The 20415-nt window shown below is 40.3% G+C and overlaps 3 protein-coding genes across 4 annotated transcripts in view; 1 reads left to right on the top strand and 2 right to left on the bottom strand.

The window, feature by feature from the left end:
- macrod1 (mono-ADP ribosylhydrolase 1) overlaps window positions 1-645 on the bottom strand; it is a 158956-nt gene extending 158311 nt beyond the window's left edge. Inside the window, exon 1 of the mRNA XM_074673883.1 lies at window positions 71-645. Within this exon, the coding sequence (XP_074529984.1) occupies window positions 71-485 (415 nt within the window). The 5' untranslated portion in view covers window positions 486-645. The remainder of the gene's footprint in view (window positions 1-70) is intronic.
- A 1193-nt stretch (window positions 646-1838) lies between these two features.
- fermt3b (FERM domain containing kindlin 3b) lies at window positions 1839-16021 on the top strand. 2 transcript variants are annotated; one of them, XM_074673998.1, is made up of 15 exons: window positions 1839-2005; window positions 3314-3439; window positions 3627-3860; window positions 8701-8817; window positions 9001-9169; window positions 10636-10738; window positions 10826-10933; window positions 11352-11489; window positions 11976-12022; window positions 13236-13360; window positions 13751-13857; window positions 13969-14190; window positions 14401-14525; window positions 14847-14988; window positions 15273-16021. In XM_074673998.1, the coding sequence occupies exons 2-15, from the start codon at window positions 3316-3318 to the stop codon at window positions 15450-15452; spliced, it is 1941 nt and encodes a 646-aa protein (XP_074530099.1). In that variant the 5' UTR covers window positions 1839-2005; window positions 3314-3315; the 3' UTR covers window positions 15453-16021. The 2 variants fall into 2 exon arrangements, with proteins under 2 accessions (XP_074530099.1, XP_074530098.1); XM_074673997.1 differs by having other exon boundaries at window positions 3294-3439; window positions 15273-16019.
- Window positions 16022-16395: 374 nt separating this feature from the next.
- trpt1 (tRNA phosphotransferase 1) lies at window positions 16396-20414 on the bottom strand. The gene is made up of 7 exons (XM_074674032.1): window positions 20189-20414; window positions 19967-20048; window positions 18227-18396; window positions 17158-17335; window positions 17013-17069; window positions 16811-16921; window positions 16396-16729 (listed from the first exon to the last, which is right to left on the bottom strand). Exons 1-7 carry the CDS (start codon window positions 20255-20257, stop codon window positions 16707-16709), a joined length of 690 nt encoding a protein of 229 aa, XP_074530133.1. The 5' UTR covers window positions 20258-20414; the 3' UTR covers window positions 16396-16706.
- Between the last annotated feature and the right edge of the window lies 1 nt (window position 20415).

Genomic DNA, 20415 nt, shown 5'->3' with positions numbered 1-20415 from the left:
GTAGAAAAAGCATTAAGCTTTCTTAATGACAAAATTAAAGTTTCCCTTGGCCTCTGTTGAACAGTCTCACCTTTGGTCTTATCCCAATCTCCCTCAGCGGAGTTCAGATCAACCTTCTGGGCCATAGCGGTGAGAGTGCCTGTGTGGAGACACTGGACCAGCACGGCGGTACTCGCTCCCAGAGCGGTACCTAGGGCGAACTTTCCCAACCAGCCTCTCCTCCCCCGGGGTGATGAAGAACCTTTCCCCTGACAAGACTTCAAAACTGCTGCGGTCGTTGAGAACCTCCCGGCTTGTGGGGCAACATTAATATGGCCGCGTACAGGACTTGTGGCTGGCTTACCTCCCAGCTGGGGGCTTCCAGGAGACAAAAAGTGCTTGAACTTGATACCAGCTCCCTGGAAGTCTGCACGGGCACGGCTCAGGAGGCCGGTTGACAGAGGGGTTCTGATATGAGAAAAGAGGGTTGATATTTGCGGTGCCATGCCTGAGTGACAGCGTGGGGCTAACGGTTCGTATTATAGCTTCACACAGGTTAATGTTACCGATGCGGTGGGGAAGTTTCGCTTTCAGTTTTTTAACCCTCAGTCAGGCAGGCGGGAGACAGACAAGACTCATGTGCCATTTTTGTTTTGGACGTGAGCGCGTAGGCTGTTACAATTACGAGGGGTGCACGGTGACTCTGTGTTATACGCGAACCGTTGGAAAGAGTCAAACAACGTTACTATCGTTTTTATTGCCATTTTTTTCTGACAACAGATCAGAAATACTTAAAAAAGCATGGGAAAAGGATCTAATGCTACTTTACTTGTAGTCACACAAGAAGTCCAACTCCCCCCTGTATGGTAACAAATGAGAAAGTCTAAGCCAAAGACTACAAACTTGCGCTTACTTCAGGGCCGTCGGAAATATTAGAACTATAAAATGTCAGCGCACTTTTCAACTGACTATTCAGCAAACATGTTGTTAGCTGTGGACTGAGTTTCATATAAATGGAGTGAGCTGTGGGAGAGTCTGATAGAAAGAACTGTAACCTCTCAGGATCTTTACGGAATGAATGCTTTACTTATCAACACGTCAGGTTTCCTTGTAAATTATTTTCAATTAGCTTTTAAATGTAACGAAATCAAACATTAGGAGCTTAATAACCTACTGTACTTACTTTTCTTCATAAACTGTTTAGGCAAACAAGAGAACCTTTTAGATAAAAGCTTATTTATGTTAGGATACTGAAGCCCGAATGTTGCATTAGTGTACTGTGACAAATTATTTATGTCAGCAGTTGTGGCAGGGAAGAGCTCAATTTCAAAGTTATTTCTTTCAAATTAAATCAGGTAATTTTGTTAACATCTTATGATATAACATAATGATCTGAATCAATTCCAAAAACAGAAAGGTTTAATTTCTCATTGGTTTAATTGAACAATTATTAAGCTCTAACAGTTGGAGCTTGAAACTGATCAACTTCTTTACTTTAAATCTTGAAATTAAAAAAAAAAAAAAAAAAAAAAAACACTAATGTAAAACGGATGTGATTAAAAGGAGAAAACTTTGAGGATACAGACCCAGCACCCCAGATTGGTGATCATCTAAAAAAGATAAATGTGATCACATTTAAATTTATTTCACATACTTGCAGTTCTTATAAAGAGGTGGGAGCTCAATTAAGAGTGTAGTCTGTTGCGCATCTCATCTAGTCTGCTGAAGCAGATGCATACACATGTTGCCTAATGTGCATCACGCCCACAGCCTGTCACGCAGACCTTACGTTTCCGCCTGGCGGAAACTGACAAAAAAAAGGAACCAGCCTTTTTTTTTTACAGAAGTGACACAAGCATTTACAGCTTCACAGACCACAAACTGCTCAGCCCAGGAGAGAAGAAGAAGCCGCCGCACAATTTCAATAAAAGTCTAACTTTTTAAATTATCATTATTTGAGATCAGACAGAGCTACAGGGATCACAGAATATTCATTTGTCAAAGCCTTGGACAGAGGAGACTAAAGGTAGGGCTGTTTATAGTGTGCATGTGGCCGTTTCTTAGTGACTGCATCAGAGGAAGGATGAAACAAGAAGAGAGGGAGATAGGGTTGGGTTAGTTTGCGTGGACCTTCTGTGTTAAATCTATACTTGAAGGTCATTACTGAGTGTTTTTTTTTTTTTTTTCAAGTTAGCCGTTCATATACCACATCTTGTGGTATATGGAGCAGAAATATGCAAAGAAATAAAGTTTAGGCCTCAAAAAGGGTAGTAAGGGCTCTAGCCATGTTTATGATGATGCTGGTTTTTGTAACACATACTTTGGAAAATACAGAAAAGAGAAAAAGATATATGACTTGAATAGTAACATCTTTACAACAAGCGAAGTTTAAGCAAACATGCAGCTGTATTATCATTGAAAGAGAGCTCTTTACTTTGAGCAAGTCAGAAAGCGGAAGTGTGTGCCTGGTGATAGCTCTAGTCAGAACAGGAAGTCTTCATCAAACTGGACATGTTACCAAAATCAGTAGTCAGTATCATGTGAAACTGAGCCTTCATTCTATATCTGTTTTAGTAGGGTCTTGTGTTTTTCATTTTGTGCTATTTCAGCCATCAAACACATCTTAATTTTTCATTGAATGATAACTATTAACCCCTTACTGCCTGAATTAAACAACAATTATAAAAACATATTGTTCTTATGTGTGTTTTGCATTCTTACAGATGTTAAATTAAGTGGAGATTGTAAATTTGAGTAAAACTATTACTAAGTGATATTATAATATATACAGAAAAAAGCAGTTCATCCCCTGACCAATATATTGTGACATTGTGGATCTGATCTTTGGTATGTTTAGAATATGAATCAATAAGTAATAATAAGATACAAAGGTCATTTCAACTACATTAAGACCTGACAGGGTACATCCCAAATTTGCAACAACAGGCATCAAGGGGTTAAAGGTATAACCTAATCTTTTTGGGGGATTGATTAATCCCAAAACATAGTCTTGCACTGGTAGAAAGTTATGCAAAAAAAATAGAAGTAAAACTCAATTTTCTAACATATCTGCATAAAAAAATTTTATTGTCTTCTTTCAGAGACTTTAAGATATTTCTAGAAGAAAATTTTGTTCTCTTTAAAAACCTTTTTTTTTAAATGTGACTTTTTAAATTAAATGGTAATTATTCAATTCATTTCAATGCAGTATGAACCGAACTCCAAAAAAAGAAATTCATGGAGTGATTGAAAAACAATGAATGATACAACCTCTCCCCTGCTTTTATGCTCTTAAAACTTCCCTCCTCTGTCAGATCGTCTCTCTTTCTCCCAGTAATGGCAGCGTGGGACCTGTCAGTCACAGTGGAGGATCTGGGCACGGATGCCCCACCTGTCACAGTCAGCGTCACCTCCGACCTCCATGTTGGCGGGGTCATCCTGAAGCTGGTGGAAAAGACACGTAGGTTTCTGTCTGTCAGCCCCTGTTTGGTTTAGTCTCTGTCTCAGTCACTGGACAGACTAAACACAGTCATAACATATGGGCAGAAACGTTCCTACTAAGAAAAGTCAAGTGAAACTTACCCAGTCAGACTTTAACTGTTGTGATTAAATTTCATTTGTTTCTCTATTTTGTGTGTCCACTGCAGAAATAAAACGGGATTGGTCAGACCATGCTCTGTGGTGGGAGCAGAAACAGCGCTGGCTGCTGCGGACAGCCTGGACTCTGGAGAAGTATGGCATCCACGCTGATGCACGGCTACTCTTCATGCCCCAACACAAGCCCCTGAAACTGGGCCTTCCAAATGGAAAAACCCTGAGACTGAGAGCCTGCTTCTCCAACCCCATCTTTCAGACCGTGATTGGCATCTGCAAACTGCTCAGTGAGTGACCCTCTGTCTGTGTTTGCTTTCTTTCTCTCTGCCTTTCTTTTCTGGGGTAGGACCCAAACACAGATAAAGAATGCTGGAAAGATTCTGGTACAAATCAAAGCTTTTTAAAGTTTTCTGATCTCATAGGCAAACAAGAGCAGATATCAGAGATAAAGAAACCAGATCTGGCTCCCAGATATGCAAAAGAAAAAATGATGAGGGATCACTGATGAGCAGAAAGAGGATACTTATTCTATTATATATATTTTTTTTGTTGATTATTCTTCTTCATTCTTTATTTCTTACATTTCATATTCATATTTTAATGACCATCCTTGCAATTATTTTCACAGACTAAGTTTGACCCTGACCTCCTTTTAACATAGTGTTCTGATCTGGAGCTTGATGTGCTATGGTTACAGATTCTCTTTAAATGAGACAAGAGGTCAGCTTAAAAGCTGTGAAGCTGAAAACATGAAGAAGTGTTAAAGTATTTTTTAGATTCTACCCAAAGAACATCTTTACTCTCAGTGTAGTATGGAAGGATGTTGGGCTATGCACAAAACTTCAAAAAATGTTGCAAGTGCAACATCATTTGCCTGCAAAACATTCACCTGGAGGCCGTTAAAGCTGGCAGCCATCTTCAGAAAGGAAAACACACTGATCATGTGATTAGTAGTTGCAGCCTTCAGCTGGATTTGATGAGAAAGATGAAAGCCATGATGATGATATGTTGGGCTGATGTTGCACCACAGATTTGTTTGACTGTGCAATCAGACTACCCCCTATCACTATTAGATTTAGGGAGCAGCTCAAATGGCTAATGTTAAGAATAATTCAAATATATTCCTTTGATTCTGCATGAGTTTGACACAACAAAAATTTACATTTACAATTTCATTTAGCAGATGCTTTTGTCCAGATCAACGTAAAACACAAGCAAGAATCTAGACCTTTATTTAAGTGCTACAAGTTATGTGGCTGCCATTAAGTGCAAGAAGATATTTTTTCTTTTAGTTCTCCTTCTCCCCATCTTGAATAATGTAGCTATAACCAACCACAATTAATTGCTTCAACAATGTAGTTCAACCTTCAACAACATTCAATGATCAGTGCTAAATATTCAGAGAGCTGGGTCTGAGACTTTCTGACTCATTCTACCCCTGTGGACAAAGAGGAGTTCAGAGTTCAGAGCTTTTTTATTGTCCCTCCAGGGGAAATTTTGTCTGCAGTGATGGCACATCAAACAACAACAATCAATACATAAACAAACAAAACATTTTACAAGACAACATCGTAGAATACAGCATAGCCAAACTTAACATGAACAACCCCTGATGATGTACAAGGGTTTTGAGGGTTTCAAGAAAATAAAAGTGAGGTCATGGGTAAAAACTAGTTATCAATATAAAACAAGGATAAAATATGTCATGTCACGTGAGCAGTGACATTAAGAGGAGAAGGGTGGGCCTAAGTGCCTAAGTGCTCTCTGAACAGGGCCCTGTTCTACGAAGCAGGATTTCGCCTAGCAAGGTAGCTTTGAGGATAGGTTCCGGATTCCCTGTTCTACGACACGGGATCACTCCTCAGCGAGGCAAGTCTCCATGGCAACATACGCTGAACGGCTAACCTGCTCCGGGGCAGGTTAGGTTCCAGATTGAACTCGCAGACTATAAAAACCCCGCCAACTGACCAATGAGCCCTCACGAAAAAATGGCTTGTCCGTTCTTAGAGGATCCCGTGGACATCGGAGCTCGCATTGTCCGAGGAGCACTCCGGTGCGCGAGAGTTTTCAGGGACCGCACCGACCCACTCTCTTTTTCGGATGACCACCTTTATGAAAGTTACCGGTTTTCCAGGGAGTGGTTGGTAGTACATGACACTTTCCACAGGTAGTGAAAGGGAATGAAGAACTCTCATTGCCGTAATAAGATCTTATTATTTTATATTAATATTTTATTGTCCGTCTTAAAATTGTGACAGGAATTCATGTAGGGCTCATGTGGGCTACATATAACACAAAAAATGTAAACACGATAGGAATGAACAAATGAATAAATTCATCTAAGAAATAAATTAGGTATGTTGCATGTTACAGTAAAAGTGGATGTTGAACAGTGCTATTTCAGGATGATAATGGCACAAAAGATTGTTTTTCGACTACACTTACGCATTTAGACTGTCAGCAATTTTCTGCCAGCACTCCTTCCGAGCTTTAGTAGCGGCGACAGTGTTCCTTTTAACGTTAATTACATGTTTCAGCTCGTCATACTTCCTCATGATCACCTCCTGCTCCTCCTGTGTGAAGTATGCAGTCCTTCTCTCTCCGGCCTGCTCTGACTCTCCAGACTGCTCCATGTTCATGATTGGTCAGATGCCGCAGGCTCCGCCTTATATGCGTGCACGTGCTCATTGCCTAGCTGGATCCACTTATGAGGTTGATAACCAGCGTCATAAAACCGTGTAGCGAGACCGCCGGCTACCGCGCTCAGTTCAGCGAGGTAGCTCCAAGGCTATCTCGCTAGGCTGAACTTGCTTCGTAGAATAGGGCACAGGTGAATCTTCAGATTGTCATGGAGGGAAAAAAACAAAAGAGGTGGAGGACCCAAATGCAGATGAACAAAAAAACTTTATTTTAACTGAATCCAAAAATCAAACTTAAAATCCAAAAACTTAAACAAAAGAAACAAAACCAAAAACACTAGAAAACTCACCAGAGGAAAATCCAAACGGACACGGGGAACACATGAGACACAGGAGACAGCAAATAGGGACAGCAAATAGGGACAGCAAACAGCAAACAGCAACAGCAAACAGCGACAGCAAACAATGAACCAACACAAACCACACGGAACACAGAGACTATATAGACTGGGTAATCAACCACAGGTGCAGAACAAGACACAGGTGAAACTCATGAGGGGCAATCAACCACAAGAGAAACACAAGGAGAACCAAACCAAGCACAGGGAAAGTCAAGACGGATACCAAATACATAAAAGACACTGAAACACCAGAAATAATCACAAAAAGACATACACATGACAAGAACCAAATCAAGACCACAAGAAGCACGAACTAAAGACAAAAACAAGACACACAGAACAATCCACAAGAATAACTAAGATTAACACAGAGACACGGGACAAGAACCAAATCAAAACAACAAGGAGACAAACCAAGGAACACAGAACCACACAGAAACACAAGAAGACTAAAACACAAGAAAACCCAGAAAAACCCAAACCAAAAACCCAAACCATGACACAGATATCTCTTAAAAGTGGAAAGGGGCTCTGGGGATTGTATAGAGTTAGGTAATTCATTCCCCCATTTGGGCACAACAGAGAAGAAGAGTCTGGCTAGTGATTTAGAGCCGCGCTGGGCTGGGAGCACCAGACACCTTTCACAAGCTGAGCGTAGTGGGTGAGATGAAGTGTAGAGCTGGATGAGGGACCCCAGGTAGGCAGGAGCTATTCTTGCTAACATTTTGTAAGCCAGAAGAAGAGCTTTGATGCTATTTTGGACTGGTTTAAGACAAGACGTGCTGCTGCATTCTGAATCATCTGCAGAGGTTTGAATGTACACACAGGAAGATTTGCTTGAAGAGAGTTGCAGTAGTCAATGCAGCTGATGTGTGAAATCACAAGAGCCTGTACCAGAAGCTGTGTAGACTGTTGTATCAGCTGAGGCAGGGTCTGATCCTCCTGATGTAGTGGAGGGCATATTAACAAGAATCGAGCAATCAAGGCCACATGACCCTTAAAGGTCAGCTGGTCATCAATCATGACACCCAGATTTTTGGCAGAGTTTGTGAGCACAAGCTGATTAGAATCAAGCTGTACACTGATCTGTGGTTGGACTGAGGGTCATGCTTGAAGGACAATGAGCTCAGTTTTGGACAAATTTAGCTGAAGATGGCGTTCCTTCATCCATGGGGAGATATCAGGTAGACACGCTGGTATCCGAGCTGAGACAGTTGTGTGGTCAGGTGGAAAGGACAGGAAAAGCTGGGTGTCGTCAGCATAGGAGTGGTAGGAGAAGCCACGAGAGTGGATCACTCCACCAAGTGAGATGGTGTATAGGGAGAAGAGAAGGGGACCAAGCACTGACCCCTGGGGTACCCCTGTGGATAGGCCATGTGACTTAGACAATTCTCCTCACCATGACACTCTGAAGGATCTGCCTGTGAGGTAGGACCTGAACCCCAACAGCACAGATCCTGAGATGCCCAGTTCAGAGTGTGGAGAGGAGGATTTTATGGTTTACTGTGTCAAAAGCAGCAGACAAGTCCAGCAGCAGTAGGACAGAGGACTGACCAGCAGCTGGAGCCAGTTGCAGTGACTGACAGGAGTGTAGTCTTAGTGGAGTGGTCACACCTAAAGCCAGTCAGATTACTTTTCTGCAGATGTTCAGAGACTGTGCGTTGGAGTATTTTTGACAAGAAAGGCAGAAGTGAGACTGGCCTGTAATTTTCAACCTGGGCTGTTTGAGATTAGGAATCTTGAGCAGCTTGTTTAAAAGCTGCGGGGTAGACTCCACATTCCAAGGAGGAATTGATGGTGGATATGACTGCAGGTTTGATTATGGGTAAATTGGTCTGCAGAATGCTGGAAGGTATAGGATCAAGAGGACAGGCTGCAGGTTTGGAGTTTAGGAAAGTCTGGAAACCTCCTCCTCTCACAGACGAGCAAAATGGCAGAGTGACGCATCAGTAGCAGGTTGGATCAGTCTGTGCTGGTCAGGCTCAGAGAATTCTTTGTTGATGTAAGCCACTGTCTTAGTGAGCAGCTGGAGGAGAGTATTGCATGCCATAAACACCACCTAACTATTTTTTCTGTCGTGAACGCAGATATCCGTCACCCAGAGGAACTATCGCTCCTTCGACCTGTGGAGGAGAAGAAGAAGAAGAAAGACAAAGACCTGGCTGAAGAGATTTACGACCTGACTGAGGTGCCCCTCGCCTCGGGTACACTCATCACACTGCATTCATGTTTTTGAATGTGAACCAAGTTTCAAACTTTTTCTTAAACTCCCCCAAATTATGATTTAGACTAAAAATTAAAGGAAAAAACAACTTTCTCTGGCACTTCTTGGAAAACTGGAGGTTAACACAGCTATATGTTTTTTTCTTTTTCTTATAATTTTTTAGCATCCCAGCCCAGCCTTTACAACGGTATGCCTGCTCATTTTGCTGACTCACCAGAGATGGAGGCCATCTATAAGATGCTGTCAGTCACCCAGCCTCCCCCTGCCCCTGAGGCCATAGCGAAGCAGTACAGACCAGCCAGTGTGGTGGACAAGGCACATATCCATGGAAGGTAGGCATCCAAATGAAGAAGTAGTTAACACTTTCCTTATTATCATTCCAGGGACAAAAATCAAATAAGGGGTTAATTATATTGAGTATGTAGTGTATTATGTGTACACAGCACAGGCAAAGCTCAGTGACTCATTAAAAATAAACTTTACCATGGCATGGACACAGACTAACATGAACATGATAACAACTCACAAAATTAGAAAACTGTAATGCACATTTTCATTTTATAATATGACAAATTTCATCTTTTGACATAAAAAGGACAGGTGTGATAACCTGCTGCATCCAGTCAAGGCAGGGGGGTGTTGAGTGTTTTGGCTTTACTTCTGAAGAGCTGTCATGTTGTCTACTTAGAAAAAAACAACAACTTTGATCTGTTAATGACATTGTGACTTGTTATGTTGCAGGAAGCACAGGCTAGGCTAACAGTAGCTGCAACAGTTAGCTGGCATGTAAAACACACGGATGCTGGACCAGAAGTTAAATGCTATGCTAAAATCATTATTTTCATGTCACCACCTGTGCTTTTCTTTCTGGGTCATGTCAAACTGAGTATCTAAAAAAGGCTCATTTAAAATAATTTGAGCTTTCCTACTTTATGCAGAGTTTCATTTGATAGTTCCTTTGAGTTCATGGCTCCCACAGGTGTGTGATGTTTGGCTAAATTGGGCTGCAAAATGAGAGCTTGTGCAGACCAATTACCTAGGAGACATGTTGGATCAATGGTTAAAGCCCATGAAGCAGGTTCAGTCTTTATTGCAGGGAAGTGATTTTACGTTGGCTCTTAACTTGTCACATATAATTTAAGATGGTAAATTTAGCATTATGTATTCATAGGTGTATCACCTTAAGTAATCGAACTAAGACTTAAAAACTGATTCAGGTCATTTAGTGCCTCTCCCTCAGGGGGGTAGAGCTCAGAACAGCTGTATCTGATATGCTATGGGTTGATAAGGATGTCTACTGCAGCTCTATAATTGGATTATAATTGGAGCTGTTTGAAGCATTTCAGGCTTTGTGATATGCTCTGAAGCACTCCCATTTCAGCAGTAATAAGCATACGAAAGTTACATTGAGGGAAATTAGTTTTTTTCCATTTTCTCTCTCTTTCTTTTTTCCCTGTATTTCACATTTTCCCTTTTTTAAGATCAAGATTAAAACTTGATGTGCTTAAACTGTAACAACCAGAAAGTATTAATTACGACCTGAATAAGTGAGTTATTAATCAACAAGAAGTTTCCTCATATATTATAATGTACCCAAAAGTTGATTGTTGTAGCAATTACCCAACAACATAGCAAGCCGAATAATAAACATTGAGAAATCCATGCAAGGAAATGTGGAACTTTCAGAGTGACTGGCTGAGCTGAGCTGATAACATATTCTTCAAAAATATTTCACATCTATCCAAAGTGATTTTCTTGTGAACCCAAGATCCAATGACCTTTATATTGACCTTCTCAGGTGGCTGGACTCCTCCCGTTGTCTCATGCAGCAGGGCATCCAAGAAAACGACCGCCTGTGGCTTCGCTTCAAATACTATACTTTTTATGATATAGAACCCAAGGTATAGAACCACATGTGTTTATAAATACAGCATGTGTGTATCTTTTTGTGTTTGATATTGACCGTCTCTCAACCCCTGGTGTTGCAGTATGATGCTGTGCGTTTGAGCCAGCTGTACGAGCAGGCACGCTGGGCCATTCTGTTGGAGGACATTGACTGCACAGAGGAGGAGATGATGCTGTTTGGAGCTCTGCAGGTACAAAACCCTGTTCCCAATGAAGTAAAAATGTATTTGAGGCAACAAGGCTGAATTGGGGAAGTGAAACCCATTAAAAAATAGATTATGATGGGTTTCAAATCATTAAATCCACACTAATAATCAAAAATGGTACAACAAAAACAAATGCTGAAATGGAAATATTTGTATGCCCAATGAGGAAACTCTGCCTCAACCACTTTGAGTTCAGCACTTTGTGAGCAAGTTTTTCATCCATCTGATCAGGTTTTATGTTTAAACATTGTTTTTTCTTAACACCTGATATCATCAATTCTTCCACTTGCTGCTTTTTGACCTCAGAAGAACTATGAAAATGTCATGTTTAACAAATCTTTGGAGTATCTAGACACAACACATGGCACAGATTATGAGCTGTTATCTCTCTGAACTGTTGTAGTACCACATCAGCAAAGTGTCTCAGTCAGAGCCTCAGATAGTGAGCTCCAACAGTGCAGCCATGGATGACCTGGAGTCGGCCTTGCAGTCCTTGGAGGTCAAGATGGAGGGAGACAGCAGCACTGCATCTGAAATGCTTGTAAGTCATACTGAGTGTTCTTATTTTACATTAAGAGTCAGTGTTTGCTAACCTTAATCCTGGCAAACACCATACAAACTGACTCAACAGATTTTTGTCAATTAAGGAGAGAATCTTTAGAATTTCAGAGTCTTTCATACAAAATAAATCATATTTCAGTTATCTATAATTTTTTTCTCCATCACATCAAAATGTGCAAGTAAGGAGAAAGACAGTGGCATAAATATAAATGGTGCAACTTGTGTAGCTGCACTGGGGCCCAGATGCCGTTAGGGGACCTTGAAGGAAGAAAAAAAATGTGCGTGTGTCCAAGTGTGTATGCCCGCTTGTGTTTGGGGGTGGGGGCCAAAAAAATTACACCGAGGCCTATCATCATGATGTCATGCCACTGTAAAGAGACTTTGTTAATCCAAACTATGCATTGCAAGAGAGGACAGAGAAAGGCGATTTTGTGGTCATTGAAACATATATCTGTGTGTCATCCAGGCAACCATGACTGCCCCTGAACTCAACGACTATCTGAAGATTTTCAGGTGAGGTTTAAAGTCTAAATGCCCACCTATTTCTGCTTTGAAATTATTTGTGCTTGAAAGTTACCAAAGAACATGGCTTTGTTTTTGACTGCAGTGCCAGGGGCTCAATTGCAAGTTGACTTTTGCCCTTTTTTTGAAGTATAAATGTACCAGGAAATACTTAAAGGATTGGTGCTGTGTTTTCTCATATTTACAAACCAATATGATAATAAAATGTTGGATTGTGGGTTTCGGACTGTGGTAATCCCAGGATAAGACTGCAGGCTGCTCTGAGAGGCATGTTTGAAAAGTTACTCAAGAAGAGAGACAATCAACAACCTCCACAGAACTCTTTGTTGTCATTTGCTGTTGGGGGTTTTCCAAATTTTCCAGATTTTCCAAGTCTAATTTGGGTCCGAAATGAGTAACCACTTTCATAACCTGTCATTTTTAAAACAAAACAGTAGTTGAATAAATCACAAACACTTTTTCAGTGACAGTGCAGGAGGCAACACGAAAGCTTGCAAATCAGAGAGTGAGATAGTAGGGATGGGCCTGCCTTAAATTAAATGTTTGGACAGCACCTGAAATCTGAGAGTCTTAAAGACATCAGTGTGAGATTAAAGAAAGAGATTTTTGAGCTGTAGATCATTTAATGGTTTTAGTCCTGGATGTGAAGGATAAGAGGTATGAGTAGGAACTAGAATAGAATAGAATCGAATAGAATAGAATAGAATAGAATAGAATAGAATAGAATAGAATAGAATATTCTTTTATTGATACCCCTCGGGGGATTTTTTTTTCCCCCCACAGCAGCTCACTAAAAAGTGCAATAATGCAATAAAAATGAAAAAATAGAACAATGATAATAAGAATATGCAATTGGAAATTTAAAGAAATATAGAAAAGTAGAAAAATATTACTATTTACATATTTACATAAGAGCAACATATTTACAAAACTAAAATACTTTCTGATTCAAAGGCTGGACGAAAGTACTTGTTACAGATTATTTTGATTTACACTTAAACATGCCCTACCTAAACATTAACCTACAAAACACAACCAATAAAATGGAAAAAAGAAACAACAGGCAGGCAGCATTTGACACGTGAAGCCACTGTAACATGGAAAGTAAAATCTGATATTTTAGTTTCACTTTGTTTTGAATAATGTAACTAAGAAACATCAAAAGAAATCTGCTGAAACTAAGCAATGTGACTGTTTGTTTCAGGCCCAAAAGGTTGACCCTGAAGGGATATAAGCAGTACTGGTTTAAGTTCCAGGACACCTCCATCTGCTATTTCAAGAGCAAAGAAGAAAGCATCGGAGAACCAATTCAACAGATTAACCTCAAAGGTAATTTCTTTTCCTCGTATATCACTATATTGAGTGGACGATGATGAAGCAATCATTTCATTCACTTCTGTTTAGCATTGCTGCAGTGCTATGACCAGCTTATAGTGTTTCAATTATGTTAAAACAGAATGAGAACTACTCTTTAAAATCACTATTCTTATAAGTAAGATTTTGGATGACAGAAATAAGACATGAGAGAAAATTAACAGATCACATTGGTTACAACAAAAACAGAAAAACTAACTTGAAGTATGATTCATATCTTTCACTGATCTCTGCCTTTTCCTTACTTTAATCACAGAGCTGTTTCATCTTTTCCCCCCATGCCCGATGTGACACCTTGACTGTGAAATTTTCACGTTTGATATTGCTAATACATCTCCCACACAGGATGTGAGGTGGCTCCAGACGTAAACGTGGCAGCACAGAAGTTCTTAATTAGACTCCTGATACCAGCGCCGGAGGGTATGAACGAGGTCTACCTGCGTTGTGAAAATGTAAGCCTGCACATATTTCTCCTCATCTCAAGACATTTGGCAGGTTGTCATTACACCGCCTCTCTCATCACTCTGTCTCTGCTCTGTGTGGTTGTCTTCCTCGACCTCTAGGAGCAGCAGTACGCTCAGTGGATGGCAGCCTGTCGACTGGGCTCCAAAGGCAAGACTCTGGCTGACAGCAGCTTTCAGAGTGAGATCCAGAGCATCAGATCCTTCCTGGCAATGCAAAAGACAAGTCCTGGTTCTCATGGCAATGCAAATGCCAATGATGAAAGCATCAACACTCACAGTCTGGTGTCGCCCCGCTACCACAAGAAGTACAAAGCCAAACAGGTACAGAGGAGGGGGAATTTTACAACTCTGGAATAATGAGTACAAGTAAATGATCTGTCCAGTGCTGTCTGTAGGCCGCAGGGCTGTAACTACACAAAGTGAAAGTGAGCTGACCGAGCTGTTCTGCAGCTGAAAGTGCTGCTCACTTTTTCCTCAAGGCAGCAAAATTATAATTACACCTGACCTTTGACCCTTTGCCTGCTCCTCTAGCTGACCCCTCGTATCCTGGACGCGTACCAGAACGTGGCTCAGCTCTCTCTGACAGATGCAGTGATGCGCTTCCTGCAGATCTGGCAAGCTCTGCCTGACTTTGGCCTTTCGTTCTTCGTTGTCAGGTGAACTTTTAAAGTTTAGTTTAAAGCTTTTCAGAACTGAATGTCTGCCAGCTGACAGAGCTTAGAGGAATGAAGTTACATTTAAAGAGTGATGGGTAAATTCTGTTTATAAAAGCAAGTGTTAACTAATGTTAACTTAAAAAGCAGAATGGAAACTACTGGCAGTGTAATGTAAAAAATACGCATTTTGGGATAAAAAGGAAATCTGCATTTAAAGGTGAGATAATTCATTTCAGCAACAATTTAAATAGATAAAATATTCTGAAGGCATAAAGGCATAAAAAAACAAAAAAAAATGGAGGTGTTTTTTGTGCCTCACAGGTTTAAAGGCAGTCGAAAGGACGAGGTTCTGGGTATTGCTCCCAACCGTCTGATCCGCATCGACTTGGGTGTGGGCGATGTGGTGAAAACATGGCGTTACAACAACATGAAGCAGTGGAACGTCAACTGGGACATTCGACAGGTGACATAAAAAGTTTTATCCACCTTCGGTCCAATCACAGACTCAGGGTTGTCAAACTTTTGTTTTACCGAGACACTTTGTACAGGCTAAAAGAAATCTGACAGTTTTTTGTACAGCTACTGAGATATACAGTGTATTCCTAGTACATTTTCTAAAAATCGTTAAATTGGAAAAATACAAAGTGAAGTACAACACTGCATTTTGTCTCCATCTGCAAGATGATAACACATTACATTATCTTTTCAAATGATTAACTCCTCCTCCTTTGTGTTCTTCTCCTCAAGATGGCCATAGAGTTTGAAGGAAATGTCAACATTGCTTTTGGCTGCGTAACTGCAGACTGCAAAATCGTTCACGAGTTCATCGGAGGTTACATTTTCATGTCGACACGCAGTCGTGAGAAGAGCGACACACTCAATGAGGAGCTTTTCCACAAGCTGACCGGAGGCCATGAAGCACTCTAAGACTGCGACACTCAAATCCTCCACAGGCCCACAATGATCTGAGCGTGTCCCAACCACCAGGAAGAGGATTTTATGCTCCATTCAGTCTGCCATAAAAACATCTGAAAAGACCAACAAAGGGTCAGAAGAGGATTCTTTTCATTTGTCTTAACACATCCTGTCAGTTTAGCCAAGTTTTATATCATCTTTGTTCCACTCACTCACATTGTTACAGGATCAGATGCGTCTGTGAAGTGATTGTAAACATTTTCAGACAGTATAAGCTCCTGCTCATGCTGATCCCATCACTTGTAAATGGACCACAGTTTCCCTTCACTTCTATTAGAACGCCTTGTATTTCTAAGTCACTTTGTCCATCTGCAATCTTATCCTCACTTTTTTTAGTTTTTGCATTTCTGGCACCCAATAGCAGCCAGATTATTAAAGCCAAGAATCAACAAGAATGAGAAGAAAACCAAGCCAAAATGACATTTTTCCAGAATTAGCTTGAATAAACATCTATCATCTCTTGAAATAAATACACCATTTTGCTTCTTCTTCTCTGCTGTCTCTTCACTCCTTATGCTCCTGACATATGGTGCTAAATTGATTTTTTTTTTTCCCACACAGGAAGCTTTGTGCTGTTTATCTTCTCTCACATGCTGTGTGTGTGTATCTGTGTGTACATATCTTACAAGGAACAGTTAAGGCAGTCCGTTAAGTTAAACCACAAAGTCTGCATCCTCCGTTTTCCCATACTTGGTAATGTGACTAACCACACTCACACACACACACACACACACACACACACACACACACACACACACACAAACACAAACACACACACACACACACACGCAACACATCCTTGAAAGCTCTTCCATTTAAAGGCCTGACTGGCTGATGCCAAACAGTGTGTCTGTCTTTAACCATGGAATGAAATTATATCAAACAGTTGCATAATTAAGTAGTTGTGGCACTTTATTTATCAATAACAATGCAAGAAGACAACAAATTATTTATGGATTTATAAATAAATAAATAAATAATATTCTCCATTGGGCAGCCCTGTAAAATGTGGCATGCCATCCCATTCCAATCTTTTGAGTTTTTATTTGGATTCTCTTCATGCTGAACAAAACCACCACCCCTGTACGGTCCTGCCCAACAAGTGTTGCCATCGTAACCAGGATTAACATCAACCAACCACTGGATGCTCTCTCAGTCAGGTGAATCCTGCTTTGACCAATAACAAAGCAGTATCCTTTTCTGCTTTCACTGCAGTGGCAGGATGCTCCCTGAAACACAAAGCAAAATTCAATTTATTCCATGAGTCCAGCTTTAAAAGAAAAAAAAATCAAATGCTTTCTTTTTCTTACTTGAAGGTCTTAGTCTCAGGGCTCTGCTGAAGTATTTAGGGAGCAGTTTTCCCTCTGTGTTGCCTGCAGTCAGTAACACACCGTTTTCTGACCAGAAAAACTCAATGCCATCTGTGCAGTGAGATACGATATGAAACACATGTAAGGCTCTAAGAAGACTCAGAGGCTCAATTCATAGTATTTGACGTTTGATAGACTTCACCAGCAAGAGCTTTAGGGACATCAATGTACACAGCGAGATCACAGTCTCTCCTCATGCCTGGCAAAAAGATAAATGACACAGTTGGAGCCTATTTGTCTAAATGTTTAGCTGACAGCAGAAACACACCAACAGACACACAGCTTACCACTGATGACTCCATCCTCCCCTGGCAGGCCGGGTGCCAGGTGGATGTGTGTTCTCTGCATGCGGCTCAGGCCCTGCTGCTGGATGGAGCTCCAGTTGCGGAGATAGGAGCCATGAACGGCCTCAGCAGGGCAGTCCGGGGAACCAGCCAGGACTGGCTTCAGCTCTAAATCCTGTACCTGAACACGTTTATGCAACTAGCATCACCCAGGTATTCAAGATAAGGGTACACATGATGGGTTTTCAGCTAGTTAATGTATTCAATCAGACAAAGTGTTCTGTCACTTCACTAGTAGAGAGATTTGTGATTGATATGTGACTTTTAGCGTTGAAAGAAAGGAAGAAAGACTGACAGTGACACCTAAATACAAGAACACACAGGCTCCCATAAACCTAATACTCTGTTTCTGCATAACTGTTACAAATTCAGCTCCTCGATGCCAGAGAGCAAAAAGACAGCAACAAAGAAAATACAATTAAAGTTGATGATGCATTTCAGCAGAATAGTCTGTGCTACTCCCAGATTTATTTTTGCACTTTCATCCTGCACTGATTACACTTCATTTATATGATTCAAATTTGGTTTTCATTTTAGATTGTTTCCAGGGGACCAACAGCATCTATCATAGATAAATGTGATTGAAACTGATGTTCTGAAGATGTAAATCTTTTATTTTAATTGAGTGAATGCTGCCAAACAACAAGGAATGTGTTGGATCACAGGATGTTTAATTTACAAACAGAAGGTGCTGGAGGAGAAATTATTAACACATTTTAAAATATTCTGTTTGACAGCTTCATTTCATATCATGTTCTTCTGTCTGTGAATAAAGCAGGGTTATTTATTTGATTTACTTACAAATGAGTTGTTCTGTAAGCTTTGAAAAACAAAAGATATCTCTATGAGGAATACATTTTGATGCAAAACTAATAAGAATAAAACACAAGATCTATATATACCAAGACAGATAATTGATCATGAGATAGTTGTTAGAAAATGATAATGAATAAATAAATAAATATTATTTATGATTACATGAACCTCATTTGGATTTAACTGTCCTGCTTACCTGAACTGAATGTCCCTGACTGGCTCGAATCTGCAGACGACCATCCTCTGGATGGGGGCGAAGTTTGAAGCGCTGTTTGTCATTTGTAGCCACAACTCTTTCTACATCTTCCAGAGAGTATGAGCGAAACTGTGGGTGAGTGAGGAGCTCCTCCACAAACAGGAAACCATCTACAAAGATATGAGTTTAAAGGATAGTCTTGAGTTAACTCCCCACTCACTTCATTGACAAGTGGCTGCTCATCACCTTGGCACCAATTTAAGACCCTCAATAATTTCATCACTTCAAAACCTAGAATTATTCACAAATATCACAGAAATGAAGATATATTACTCTGATAATGTTGTATACCAGTTAGAGTTCTGTGAAACTTATGTTAAGAACTGAAAAGGTGAGAAAAACGAGGCAACATGCAGTTTTTTTCTTATTTAACCTTTATTTAACCAGGTTGGTCCGAGTGAGATAAAAAAAAAAAAAACTCTTTTTCAAGGGAGACCACAGCAATAAAAGAAAAGTAAAGCACAAGTTCACTCAGTTACAAGAGTTAATGAGGTCAAAATTCAACTCATATGCAAATGAAGGTGTGGCAGAATTGGACAAGTATTCTGTCTTATGTTTCTCTGTGGGCCATGCAAATGCCTTAAATATGGTTCATATTGGAGTAGTGTGACTGGCTAGCGGGCCAACAGTGCTGTGGGAGGCAATTGTGCTTGAGTACATAACAGTTAGGATGGCCAGTGCGGCTGCACCCTTAGTTACCTCTGTAAATTGCCTCTGTATGTGTCAAGCATAGTCACAAACCTACATTTGGCCTTATATAGAGGCAGTGTGGCTCCAGTCTGAGTTGAATCAGATACTCACGTTCCCTCCTTCAACCGTTTGAATTATTGCAGTTAGGGGAATGTTTACACTGACATCCTAAGGTGAACCTATAAGTCTATTAGATAGACATAGCAACCTCAGAAATGATAAATTCTGATCTGTAAACACACAGGAGTGCATTTGCATTACACCATGCATCCAAATGTGTTGTTGGTCACTTCTCTTTGGTCAACTAAGCTACATAAACAATTCCAACCTCCTGAGTTTTCTTCTTTAAGTGGTCAAGCTTCCTCAAATGTCCTCAACAAATTGTAGGAAAATTCACCACAGAAGGGACCTATTGAATGATTTTCATTTTATATATATATATATATATATATATATATATATATATATATATATATATATATATATATATATATATATATATATATATATATATATATATTATGGTTATAATAAATCAATCTTGAATAGGCGTTTTTTTTTTCCATGAGCAGGACAGTATTATTATTATTCAAAAAGACTCAGAGACAGCTTCTTCCCCAGAGCCATAAGCGCTCTTAACAGTCACCTTCATAAAACACAATGAGTTCTCTGATATGCAGTAAACACAAGTGCAATCCCCCTCAATCCTTCCACCATATTGTGCAATATACACTGAAAATGTCAACATTTTATCTTCTGTCCGTACCCTTTAGCCTATTGTTATTCTTCTTGTCTTGTTCCATAATTTATGTACTGATGTTTATTTGTACTATTTTTGAAGCACAAGACGGAGCAGCGCTCCGTGTCATTGTGTGCAAGTCACGTGATGACAATAAAGGCTTTCTATTTCGATTTATTATTATTTTTCTATTTCAATTAGATAAGAGTTGTGTCACCCAGAGTAGAATGTGGAGATGTGTGAGAGATCACCTGTACCCATGTGAAGACCCATCTGGTTTGCCCCATGGCGAAGAGCATAAGACATGGATTTAGACAGTTGGACGTCTCTGTCCTGGTTGGAGGCAAAAGGGAAAGGAGAGAAGGAGAGATTGACGTTACAGTTCTTACTATATACAGCCTCCACCAATAGCTAAGATGAAATAAATTTTATTAGACATAGGAAAATCACAGTTTGCATGGTTAACTTTATACCTCTCCACCACGATTTCCTCGTCTCCCTCTCCTGCCTCTGCCTCCTCTTCCCCCTCTGTCCCTTTCCATTTGGCCAAAGATAATCCCTCAGATCAAACCTTCACGCTGTTGAATATCGTACCATAAACCGTGTTTATGAAACGTTTCCACAGACCATACTTGTTGTCAATCAGAAACGCACAGGCTGCCACTTCCTGGCTGTTCTCGCTCCCGTTCTGTGGGTGGCG

Source organism: Halichoeres trimaculatus, unplaced genomic scaffold (genome assembly GCF_033239565.1).
Source record: "Halichoeres trimaculatus isolate MK-OKI-2021-1 unplaced genomic scaffold, fHalTri1.1 fHalTri1_scaffold_7, whole genome shotgun sequence".
Classification (NCBI taxonomy): domain Eukaryota; kingdom Metazoa; phylum Chordata; class Actinopteri; order Labriformes; family Labridae; genus Halichoeres; species Halichoeres trimaculatus.
This window is presented reverse-complemented; position numbering and strand designations above follow the sequence as displayed.